Source organism: Mercenaria mercenaria, chromosome 12, assembly GCF_021730395.1.
Source record: "Mercenaria mercenaria strain notata chromosome 12, MADL_Memer_1, whole genome shotgun sequence".
Taxonomy (NCBI): Eukaryota; Metazoa; Mollusca; class Bivalvia; order Venerida; family Veneridae; genus Mercenaria; species Mercenaria mercenaria.
The window spans coordinates 1,578,405-1,591,753 of record NC_069372.1 but is presented as its reverse complement, the minus strand read 5'-3'; the positions used below and the strand labels follow the sequence as shown (position 1 = coordinate 1,591,753).

Here is a 13,349-nt window from a genome sequence, read left to right as displayed (position 1 = left end):
ATGCCTCACTCCAAGAACATGTACATCACTCCAAAAACATATGCCTCACTCCAAGAACATATGCATCACTTCACTCGTCAACATACACTCATCTCGAGAACATAGGCCTGGAACTGTAGAGTAAAAATACTTGCTGCTTTGTAACTCATAGTTTTATTGTCGAGCCCACTTGTGGTGAGCTCGACTTAGTCGTCACTTTTGGCGGGTCAGTGTATGTGCGTGCATCCGTGCGTGCATCCGTTCGATTTTGTCTGGACCATAATATTGACATGCATGGACCAATCTTTTTATATTTGGCATGCATGTTTACCTCAATGAGAAGGAATGTCATGCACAAACCCCATGTTCCTATCTCAAAGGTCAAGGTCACAGTTCGAGGTCAGATGTCAAATTGAAGATTGTCCGGAGCATTTCTTCTTCATGGTGGGATTTTAATGCAACTTGCCATGAATGTTCACCATTATGAGACTGAGTGTCATGCACAAGAACCAGGTCCTAGGTCTAAGGTCAAGGTCACACTTACACAGCTGGTGGGCTCGACATTCTGCCCGTGTGCATACTTGTGTTGAGCTAAAAGACAAAATAATCTGCCTTTTCTTAGTATAATGCCTGTCTCAATTTGTGTAGAACTCTTATCAGTAAAGGTTTTTCAATTGGATTATGAAGATTTATGTATGTCTGGGTAAATTTCTTTTAGAAAAGGAAACAGTTTTGTGTAGACATTTGACAGTGATGTGTCTGATTAAAGAATGGCTACTAACACAGACATTTATTTATTTATTTTTTTACAATGTGAGCTCTCTGTAGACAGCTTAACCAGAAAACATGTCTATCTCTGGCATAAAGCTGGTAGTGAACAAGTTTTTGATAGAAGTTAATTGTTTGTACTGTCTAGAAATGTGGAAGTTTTTATTATTGATATTGGAGTAGAGATATATTTTGTTACATATATTTTGTTACATCTCTGCAAAAGACTTAACCCTTTCCCTGCTAAATTTCTATAATGAACTTGTCCATTCTTTCAGTATGGACAGTACCATTAACTGTTAAAAGGGTGCTTACCAAAAAGATTCTGACTGAATGGCGAACAGTGCAGATGATGATCAGACTGCACAGATGTGCAGGCTGATCATGATCTACACGGGTCGCAAAGGCAGAATAAATCGTGTCCAGCATGTTATGGGTTAAGATGGCATATTGCTGCAGCTCATTGATATAACACTGACTGAGTCATAATAACTAACTTTTATTGGTGATACCATTTGACCTCAAAATACAAAAACAGGGCTCAACAAATTCTTTCCAACACTTCGTCCTGCAGGATGAACTGCCTAGAATTTTCACTTAATTTAGAAAATCTACTAACCCTGTGTATAATATTCACCAACGATTAGGGGGTTGGTTCTGAGAGTAAAAAAACAAACTGAATTATACTTCAGAATCTATGGTACTGCAACAGCAACGTTGACTAACTTCGTTCAGCTGATGGAAATATGGATCTGCAACAACATTCTTGCTACATAGATATGACTTACTACAGCATTTTGATTTGTTGCAGGCTGCAGCCACATTGGTCACTGAAACAGTATAGGTTACTGCGACAGTAAGGCTTGCTGGAACAGTATGGCTCAATGCAGCAATTTGGCTTGTTGCAGCTATATGCATTTTGTAGCACCAGGGCTTAATATGGTATACAGCAGAAATTTAGCCTACTGCAGCAATATGGCTTAGTGAAGCAGCATGGCCTGCTACAGCATCATGGCTTACTTGATGCATACTGAAGCAATTGGACTTTCTACAGTAACAAGGCTTACTGAAGCAACATGACTTGCTGCAGCAACATGGCTTACTGAAGCAATTGCACTTCCTACAGTAACATGGCTTACTGAAGCAACATGGCTTGCTCTAGCAACATGGCTTACTGAAGCAACATGGCTTGTGGAAGACACATGGCTTGCCGAAGTAACTTGGCTTACAGAAGCAACATGACTTACTGCAGCAACATGGCTTGCTGTAGCAACATGGCCTGCTACAGCATCATGGCTTACTGAAGGCATACTGAAGCAATTGGACTTTCTACAATAACATGGCTTACTGAAGCAACATGGCTTGCTGCAGGAACATGACTTACTGAAGCAGGGTTCGCACAGGCCTTGAAAAGTCTTTGAATTTGGTTGCAACCTTGAAAAGTACTTGAATTTAGTGTTGCCTTGAAAAAATGCAAGAAGGGTACTTGAATTTGACTGAAAGTCCTTGAATTTAGGCAGACAGCCTTGAAAATCCATTAACAGTTTCTGTCTGTTGTCAAAATCGTATGTTATCGGTGTAAAAATGAATAAAAAAACTTTTTTTCGGCAAATTTAAAATACGTTTGTGTAGGAGTACGAAAAGTCGCCGGTACGAGAGCGAGTATCCTGTACGGTACGGGTTTTATACTAAACGTTTGTGTATGACGTCACTAGAAATTGTGAAAATGGCAGCGTCCATGGTTTTGTAGAAATGGGGAAAATCGGGAAGAAGTGTTCGTTCCAGCACAAGTGGGTAGCAAAGTATCAGTGGGTAAAATCCACGAGTAACCAACACAAAGCCCGGTGCACGCTATACATGAAAGATATTGACTTGACGCACATGGGTGTAAGTGCGTCGCATGCTAAGAGTGCAAAGCATAAGAAAAGCGAAGAAGTGAGATCGTCGTTGGCATCGTGTGGGGTGGCATTCATTCGACAGGAAGGAATTTTCAATGTAAAGAGCGAAACTAGTGCTGGCAGTAGCCGAGATATCAACAATAATTCAACTCTACCTCCCCCATCCACTCTTGAAACTGATGGAAAGTTCTGTCACTGGTATGACTATCCCACCCCAACCCACTTCAGAAACTGTAAATAGACCCCAAGGGCCAACAAGGATTAATCAGTATATTGTGAAGTCAGGATTACTTAGGGGTTGACATGGCCTGCCATTTTATTAGTGGTAACAGTTAAATACTCTAAAATCTAAATCTAAAATGTCTTTATTTGGGGATTGGTTAAGGATTGACATAAACTGACATTAATTTTTTTATCACTGGTGACAATAATTCATTTAGTGTGTGTAACTGTATGTGGAGGCCATTGTTGTTAACAAATGAACTGTGTTTTCTAGTCAGTAATGAAACTATTTAAAAAAGTTAGAAACTAATATATAGTTATCGTGTTCATGAAATACATTGCCATAATTGTATAATTTGAACTGGTTACGGATTTTAAAAAAATCCTTGAAAATACAAATTTAACCTTGAAAAGTCCTTGAATTTTGGTAAGAGAATTTTGTATGAACCATGTGAAGCAACATGACTTGTGGAAGCAACATGGCTTGCTGAAGCAACATGGCTTACTAATGCAACATGGCTTGCTGTAACAACATGACCTGCTACAGCATCATGGCATACTGAAGCAATTGGACTTTCTTCAGTAACATGGCTTACTGAAGCAACATGGCTTACCGAAGCAACATGACTTACTGCAGCAACATGACTTGCTGTAGCAACATGGCTTGCTGCAGCAACATGGCTTACTGAAGCAACATTAACTGCTCCAGCAAGATGGCTTACCGAAGCAACATTAACTGCTGCAGCAACATGGCTTACTGCAGCAACATGACTTGCTGCAGCAACATGACTTATGGAAGCAGCATCATGAACGGCTTGCTGCAGCAACATGGCTTATGTAAGCAACATGACTTGCTGCAGCAACATGGCTTATGTAAGCAACATGACTTGCTGCAGCAACATGGCTTATGGATGCAACATGACTTGCTGCAGCAACATGACTTATGGAAGCAACATGACTTGCTGCAGCATCATGAATGACTTGCTGCAGCAACATGACTTATGGAAGCAACGTGACTTGCTGCAGCAACATGGCTTATGGAAGCAACATGACTTGCTGCAGCAACATGGCTTATGGAAGCAAGTCACATGACTTCTGCAGCATTATGTCTTACCAGCAGCAAATATGGATTGTTGCAATTTGGATTGTTGTAAAAATAACGGATGAAAACACTACAACAAATCGAATTGCTGCAGTATTTTTACCAACATCACAGTGGTCTGGTTTTGGTGTATATTCAGAAATCATATAACTTCATGAGCATGATTGAAATTCTGTGGGAATATTTCATGGTATAGCTTAAATGGCTATTTCATGGGATATGAATTTGTGGATTTCAGAATTTGAACACAGATAAATGGGAATTTTTCTTGTTTGTTTGGATTTCATTTCATGGATTGACTCAGCCATGAAATCCATGAAAATTAGTCCCTCATGAAAATTAGACCCCCCTGAAAATTAGTCCCCCATGAATATAAATTAGCCCTCCTTGAAAATAAGTCCTCCATGAATATAAGTTAGTCCCCCTTGAAAATTAGTGTCCCCTTAAAAACCAGTCCCCCATGAAAATTAATGGTTTTTCACAGTAGCTACTGTAACTAGACTGATTCTGATCCTATTATAATGTGTAGGTCTAAATTATATAAATATCTCTTGATGTCAGTTGGGAATAATAAATGTCTGCAAGATATATTGACAGACCATACAGGACCATAGATCCTAGCAGAGTCATCTGTTGATATTGAGTGACACGAAATTCGTCTGTTGATAAATATGGAAGATCAGGATAATTGAATGAAATAGTTTTGTTTTCTTTCAGAAATTCACACAGGGTAAATTGACAAACAAAGCAGGAGGTGATAAATGTACACCAAAGAGGAATAACTCCATCTCTCCGGCAAGGCATATACACAGACATCAACATGTCAAGAAAAAAGACAAGGTACGTGCCATGTTTTGCTTTCGTAATTATTTGTTCGCCATTGTAACTCCATGACGATATTTTGTCTTGTAACGTTTAAGTCGCACAGAAAAGTGATTACAGTGATCTTGTGCAATATCGTTTTTTTAGATGGACACTGTCTGGCCTATTTCCGTCTTTTCCTTGACATTATTTTGTTCATCAGGTCTTACCGCCTTTATTCCGTTCTTTCTGTCTACACCAAAAAAAGGCAGAAATTCTCTTTCCTATTTTGAATACAATCTGTGATTAAGAGATAATAGTTTCAGTGATGTATACATTGAGTGAAATACCGACCCAATTAAATGAAATACATCATCTGCAATTTGAATAAAAAGTTTGCATGCATATTTTGCTCATCATTGAAAGAGCTTTATTTCCATTTTTTGTCGAAACTGTCAAGTGAAATTTCCGAGATGATTCTTTTGGGGAGATAAAGTTAGTGGGGGAATGTCTGTGAATTGTAATTTACAGACAATTTTAGTTCTTGTGATCAGTGGGTTCTATGTTGGAAATATTTCATGGAAAATATCGGCAGCAGAATTTATAGATATTCCAAATAACGTATCCGCCCTAATAAATGCCCCTCGTTAAAAAAAAAGAAATGAAAAAAAAAAGAACTTTAAATATAATAATTATGTCATGCAGAATGAATACCAGTATTATTATGGTAAAAAAAATGTCAAGATCTTTTTTTTAAGTAGTTGGGCATGCAGGCATAAAAAACACAACTCTTTCATGCAGATATATTGAAAACACAGAAACAATTCTGATAACCCTTTCTCCTCTAAGTTGAATAAGCATAATTATGATTCAGTTAAAAAATAATATGTCCAAACAATGATTTGTTGTTGAATAAAATTTAATTGTTTATGAGTTCAGAGGCAAGGGAAGTATATTACGAGGGTGCTTCAGAATGACAAACCACGATTTTATTCAAATGTAAATCACTGTATTAAATATATTACTTTGATTCTAACATAATATCAGAGACTGTTATCTATCTTTGACGACATAAGTATTTGCCTGTTTTGTATGGTTTCCTTCTGTAGCGCGCTGCATTTTATTTGATGACGTAATAATTGTCACGTACTAAAAGTGATTTTGTGTGCAGTAAGACAGTGTGCAGTTTCGGTGTTCTTTGATTGACAGGAAAATAAATCAACACTTCGCCGGAAAACACTGGATTATCAACAAATCCAGCAACAATTATGCCTGAGTTACAGTGTTAGACGGGTTGTATTAGAATATTCTATAACACATGATTTCAGCCACTTTTTACACAAACATTTGCTGAGTTGGGGGAGGGGAGTGTATGGCCATGTACAACATGGCTCTTGTTTATACTTTAAAAGTAAAAGTTCAGACTTCTTCCAGTGATGGTCTCTCAAACCTTTTTAAAAACATTATATATATATATAACATTTAGATGTGTTAGATACCTTATCTTTGAAATGATATGAAATTGGGAAAAAGTTCTGAAAAGTACCGAATTTTCCTTCTCTCTTATTGTAAATAAGATATTGCTTCCTGGTGTTGTGTGCTTTTGTATGAAATTTTAATTGTGTCTGTAGGATTTCATTTTGCGGATAGATGTAATTATGAAATTAATAATAGTTAGTTCCCAATTAATGAAAATTATTTTACGATACACGTTAGATTTTTTTCCCAGCTTTTAAAACAATTGCCTTTTATGTTAAGTACTGAAACATCGATTGACAAATGAGCCGCGCCATGAGAAAACCAACATAATGGGTTTGTGACCAGCATGGATCCAGACCAGCCTGCGCATCCGCGCAGTCTGGTCAGGATCCATGCTGTTCGCTTTTAAAGCCTATTGGAATTGGAGAGACTGTTAGCGAACAGCATGGATCCTGACCCGACTGCGCGGATGCGCAGGCTGGTCTGGATCCATGCTGGTTGCATACCCACTATGTTGGTTTTCTCATGGCGCGGCTCAAATCCACTTATTTTAGTATTGAAACATTGATCAATGTTTTGTCTTGACAAATGGTTAAATTATATGCAGATTCCTAAGTCTGCTAAATTATTCAGAAATGTATTTGCATGCTTTTAAAGCTTTTCTCATTTGCAGTTTAGGGATAAAAGTTTTGAATATCTGCATGTCGCTGCAAAAAGTGGTTTACTGCTTGTTTGTATTAGTGTAGTTAACCCACTTTTTCACTGAAAAGAATACTCGGTTCATTTGCATGTATCTTTTAGAAAATGTGTTATCTGGTATTAAGAAATAACAAAAGATGTGATATGACTTGGGGGTTTTACAAATGGAATGTCTTATCTCAGACAGTTTATTATAAATATCTTTCAAAACATTTGTTTCTGAACTTTAAATGATTCTTTTTTAGAAAGTCTTATTAATTTAATAAGTCCGTAAAAGGACACATTTTGACACATTATGAGAAACCTTCTGTTGTATGTTGGTGAGTCACTGTTAAGAGAAATCAAAATTTTGACAACACCTGAGACTGCTTTCAGTTTAGTCCAAACTTTCTTTCCATAAAAAAATCAGTGAAGACCACACATACAGTTCTAAACTAGGGATTGGTTTACTGTAAACACAATTAATGGTTAATTATGTGCTGTAGGGAAATAAATTATCTATAGGGTAATTATCTACTAATTGAAACAAAATCTGTTAATTATCTAATTTTGACCTTGAAAACGGTACATGCATGTTAAATTGTTGGTAATAGGATTGATTAATATGATAATGAATTATAGATAACATGTCTGGAAGCTTAGTTACTACTGTAAGTGGTAGCTGCGGAATATTGGCAATGATTTATAATTTTATGTGATGTATGATTTTGTTTGAAGGGTTTTAAATACCATTTTTAGCTCATCTGATTTTTTGAAAAAAAATGATGAGTTATTGTCATCACTTGAGCGGTTGTCGGCGTCGGCGTCTGCGTCGGCGTTGCCCGGTTAAGTTTTATGTTTAGGTCAGCTTTTCTCCTAAACTATCAAAGCTATTGCTTTGAAACTTGGAATACTTGTTCACCATCATAAGCTGACCCTGTATAGCAAGAAACGTAACTCCATCCTGCTTTTTGCAAGATTTATGGCCCCTTTTGTACTTAGAAAATATCAGATTTCTTGGTTAAGTTTTATGTTTAGGTCAACTTTTCTCCTAAACTATCAAAGCTATTGCTTTGAAACTTGGAATACTTGTTCACCATCATAAGCTGACCCTGTATAGCAAGAAACGTAACTCCATCCTGCTTTTTGCAAGATTTATGGCCCCTTTTGTACTTAGAAAATACCAGATTTCTTGGTTAAGTTTTATGTTTAGGTCAACTTTTCTCCTAAACTATCAAAGCTATTGCTTTGAAACTTGGAATACTTGTTCACCATCATAAGCAGACCCTGTACAACAAGAAACATAACTCCATCTTGCTTTTTGCAAGAATTATTGCCCCTTTTGGACTTAGAAAATCAGTTTTCTTGGTTAAGTTTTATGTTTAGGTCAGCTTTTATCCTAAACTATCAAAGCTATTGCTTTAAAACTTGCAACACTTGGTCACCATCATAAGCTGACCCTGTACAGCAAGAAACATAACTCCATCCTGCTTTTTGCAAGATTTATGGCCCCTTTTGTACTTAGAAAATATCAGATTTCTTGGTTAAGTTTTATGTTTAGGTCAACTTTTTCTCTTAAACTATCAAAGCTATTGCTTTGAAACTTGCAACACTTGTTCACCATCATAAGCTGACCCTGTACAGCAAGCAACACAACTCCATCCTGCTTTTTGCAATAATTATTGCCCCTTTTGGACTTAGAAAATCATTTTCTTGGTTGAGTATTATGTTTAAGTCAACTTTTCTCATAAACTATCAAAGCTATTGCTTTAAAACTTGCAACAGTTTTTCACCATCATAAGTGGACACTGTACATCAAGAAACATAACTCTATCCTGTGTTTTGCAAGAATGATGGCCCTTTTTAGACTTAGAAAATCATGGGTAGGACAATATTTCTATTATACAAAAAAAAATCAGATGAGCGTCAGCACCCGCAAGGCGGTGCTCTTGTTTTTCAGTATGTTAGTCATTGGGGGCACTTATTGCTTACTATAGGTAAAAAACACCCCCATGAAATGTCATATTGTCATGGTAACATTTGAGGTAATTTATTTTTTAGAGGGGTGGGGGCTGACCTCTCATTGTTGTGAACCTCTTGGGAGTCGAACCCAAAACCGTAGGACTGAGTGATTCACACTTTGTTGTTAGACAGATGCGCACAAGGTATTAAGATAATTTTATGGGGAATATGCAAAGAAGATATTTAGATGTTATGACAGTATACTAAGCATTTAAAGAAACGTTTTATTCAATACACGGTTTACATACTGGTCATATTTTGGAGTATTTAAATGACCAACAGGTTTTCCATTAATTTTAAGACTGTTTGAAAGCATTTAAATCAGTGTCAGTTAAATGCTTGTTTTGTGACAAGAAAGTATCAGAGAAAACAGTAGCAGAGTAATTTATCTTTGCTGTTGAAGCGAGTCAGTAAGAGTTGTTTCCCTTAGAACAGGATTTTGAGAAAGAAATAAACCCAGAGCATTTCAGTGAATTTGATGTTTTATAAGCACTGCTGTCTTGCTGTCATAGAGTGTATATCCAGAGTTTAAATATCAAGAACAGCACAGTTTCTGTTATGTTCTATGAAGTATACTAAAGAGGTACACCTCCAAATGTAATCCTTACTCTACTAAATTTCTATAATGACTTGTCCATCATTCAATTTAGACAGTACCATTTACTGCAAAAAGGGGTGCTTTTCTAAAAGACACTGACTGAATGGTATAGACTCATTAACACTCCTGTGTGCACTGTGATGATGATTTCTTGTGTACAAGTCTAGTGTAAGGTCAAAAAAGTTTGTTTGAGAAATTACCATAAACAAATTTGTAGATTCTGGCTAGTTGTATATTTGTTTAAAGGCTTCCTATGAATTTTACACAAAAAATAGTTCGACTGGCTCCAGTGGTAGTTTTGCGCATTGGTAACATTTTTTTTCTACAATTTGAATGAAAATTCAGCAAATAAAAAGACAGTGTTGTGTGCTTGATTTTTAGCTCACCTGTCACAAAGTGACAAGGTGAGCTTTTGTGATCGCGCGGTGTCCGTCGTCCGTCCGTGCGTCCGTCCGTGCGTGCGTGCGTCCGTAAACTTTTGCTTGTGACCACTCTAGAGGTCACATTTTTCATGGGATCTTTATGAAAGTTAGTCAGAATGTTCATCTTGATGATATCTAGGTCAAGTTCGAAACTGGGTCACGTGCCTTCAAAAACTAGGTCAGTATGTCTAAAAATAGAAAAACCTTGTGGCCTCTCTAGAGGCCATATATTTCACAAGATCTTCATGAAAATTAGTCAGAATGTTCACCTTGATGATATCTAGGTCAAGTTCGAAACTGGGTCACGTGCCTTCAAAAACTAGGTCAGTAGTTTTAAAAATAGAAAAACCTTGTGACCTCTCTAGAGGCCATATATTTCAAAAGATCTTCATGAAAATTGGTCAGAATGTTCACCTTGATGATATCTAGGTCAAGTTCGAAACTGGGTCACGTGCCTTCAAAAACTAGGTCAGTAGGTCTAAAAATAGAAAAACCTTGTGACCTCTCTAGAGGCCATATATTTCAAAAGATCTTCATGAAAATTGGTCAGAAGGTTCACCTTGATGATATCTAGGTCAAGTTCGAAACTGGGTCACGTGCCTTTAAAAACTAGGTCAGTAGGTCTAAAAATAGAAAAACCTTGTCACCTCTCTAGAGGCCATATATTTCATGAGATCTTCATGGAAATTGGTCAGAACGTTCACCTTGATGATATCTAGGTCAAGTTTGAAACTGGGTCACGTGCCATCAAAAACTAGGTCAGTAGGTCTAAAATTACATGGTTCGCACAGGTCCTTGAAAGTCCTTGGATTTGATCCTAAGTCCTTGAAAATCCTTGATTTTTTTCTTCCAAAAATCCCCTGAAAAAGTACTTGAATTTTGAAAAAAAAGGTAGAAAAGTCCTTAAATTTTGCTAAAAATGGGGGTGCAATCGTATTGTAGGGGAAAAATACAAAAAATAAATAATAAATAAGTCAAAACAAGCGAAAAACGGTGTAAAATAAAAATACATGCATATCCACGGAGGGAACGCTAGTTGAACACCGTTTCGGTACGGAAGTTAGATACGGAATAGCGATTTTCACAACGTTAAAATATTATGCGCAAGGTCATTTTAGCGTGACTTATCAACAACAACAATGAGTGGCCCAAAAAATAAATGTAGTTTCGCCAATAAATGGCTTACACAGGATGATTATTCATCGTGGTAAAAGGAGTTTAAGTCAGACAAGCATAAGTGTATGTGATAAACTCATTGATGTCGGAACTATGGGAGAAAGTGCGTTGAAATCACGCGCGAAAACAAGAAGTGAAGTTCCTTGAGGACAAATTGAGCACTAGTCTTAAGAGCTTGAAAGACTTATATGAAACATGTACTAAGTATGTAAACAGGCAAATATAGCTCATAAAAGGTAATCCCATTGAAGATCTCATAAAGGTTAAGATATGCTATTGTAGCTTATGGAAAATAAAACTGTTCTGTAACTTTTCTTCTGTCATAATGCCTTATGAAGAGCCTAAATGGTTTTGTAATTTAAGATTTAAAGCGATTAAAATAGTCCTTGAAAATCCATAAAAAGTCCTTAAAAAGTCCTTGAATTTTTTTTGCCAAGTCCTGTATGAACCATGAATTAGAAAAACCTTGTGACCACTCTAGAGGCCATATATTTCATGAGATCTTCATGAAAATTGGTCAGAATGTTCACCTTGATGATATCTAGATCAAGTTCGAAAGTGGGTCACATGCTTTCAAAAACTAGGTCAGTAGGTCAAATAATAGAAAAACCTTGTGACCTCTCTAGAGGCCATATTTTTCATGGGATCTGTATGAAAGTTAATCTGAATGTTCATCTTGATGATATCTAGGTCAAGTTCGAAAGTGGGTCACGTGTCGACGATAACTAGGTCAGTAGGTCAAATAATAGAAAAACCTTGTGACCTCTCTAGAGGCCATATTTTTCATGGGATCTGTATGGAAATTGGTCTGAATGTTCATCTTGATGATATCTAGGTCAAGTTCGAAACAGGGTCATATGCGGTCAAAAACTAGGTCAGTAGGTCTAAAAATAGAAAAACCTTGTGACCTCTCTAGAGGCCATACTTGTGAATGGATCTCCATAAAAATTGGTCAGAATGTTCACCTTGATAATATCTAGATCAAGTTTGAAACTGGGTCACGTGCCTTTAAAAACTAGGTCAGCAGGTCAAATAATAAAAAAACCTTGTGACATCTCTAGAGACCATACTTTTCATGGGATCTGTATGAAAGTTGGTCTCAATGTTCATCTTGATGGTATCTAGGTCAAGTTTGAAACTGGGTCAACTGCGGTCAAAAACTAGGTCAGTAGGTCTAAAATTATAGAAGAACCTTGTGACCTCTCTAAAGGCCATATTTTTCAATGGATCTTCATGAAAATTGATCTGAATGTTCACCTTGATGATATCTAGGTCATTTTCGAAACTGGGTCACGTGCGGTCAAAAACTAGGCCAGTAGGTATAAAAATAGAAAAACCTTGTGACCTCTCTAGAGGCCATATTTTTCATGAGATCTTCATGAAAATTAGTGAGAATGTTCACCTTGATGATATCTAGGTAAAATTCAAAACAGGGTCACATACCTTCGAAAACTAGATCAATAGGTCAAATAATAGAAGAACCTTGTGACCTCTTTAGAGACCATATTTTTCAATGGATCTTCATGAAAATTGGTCAGAATTTTTATCTTTATAATATCTACGTCAAGTTCAAAACTGGGTCACATGAGCTCAAAAACTAGGTCACTATGTCAAATAATAGAAAAAACGACGTCATACTCAAAACTGGGTCATGTGGGAAGAGGTGAGCGATTCAGGACCATCATGGTCCTCTTGTTTACTAGACTGATTTGAAAAAATTTGGACCTTACATAAGTTGTTGTACTGAGTATCTATTGGAAAGTCACAATTTTGAAAACATTTTCAAGGATAGAAATTTTTCTACAATGTGGATTTTAATTAAAGTTCTCACAGTCGCAAATAAACATAATTATGTTCTTATATATGGTGAAATAAAAGGTATAGGTCTGTGTGCTTGTTTTTGAGGTATTTCTTCATTATTTTAATTTAAGAGAATCCGCACATTACACGCTGATTTTAAGACATTATTTAGAATCATTTGTATCAAACATTTTCATATCATATTGTATCTTTAGAAAGATAGAAACATTGCCGTTTTTATAAATTTGCTCGCTCAGGGGTTGCCATTAATTTATGAAATGATTTTTGTTTTGATCCAAAGAATTCTGGCATTATTCTATGTTATCCGGATTGATATCATTACGCCACTTCACCCGCTTTATCAAACATGCAGAACTACTTTAATGTTAGAGATCACTCACAGA

General features: G+C 36.5%; 1 protein-coding gene across 1 annotated transcript in view; it reads left to right on the top strand.

Annotated features, from left to right (window-relative positions):
• LOC123534159 (autism susceptibility gene 2 protein-like) overlaps positions 1-13,349 on the top strand; it is a 172,946-nt gene that overhangs the window by 32,403 nt on the left and 127,194 nt on the right. Inside the window, exon 2 of the mRNA XM_053518968.1 lies at positions 4,687-4,809. Within this exon, the coding sequence (XP_053374943.1) occupies positions 4,687-4,809 (123 nt within the window). The remainder of the gene's footprint in view (positions 1-4,686; positions 4,810-13,349) is intronic.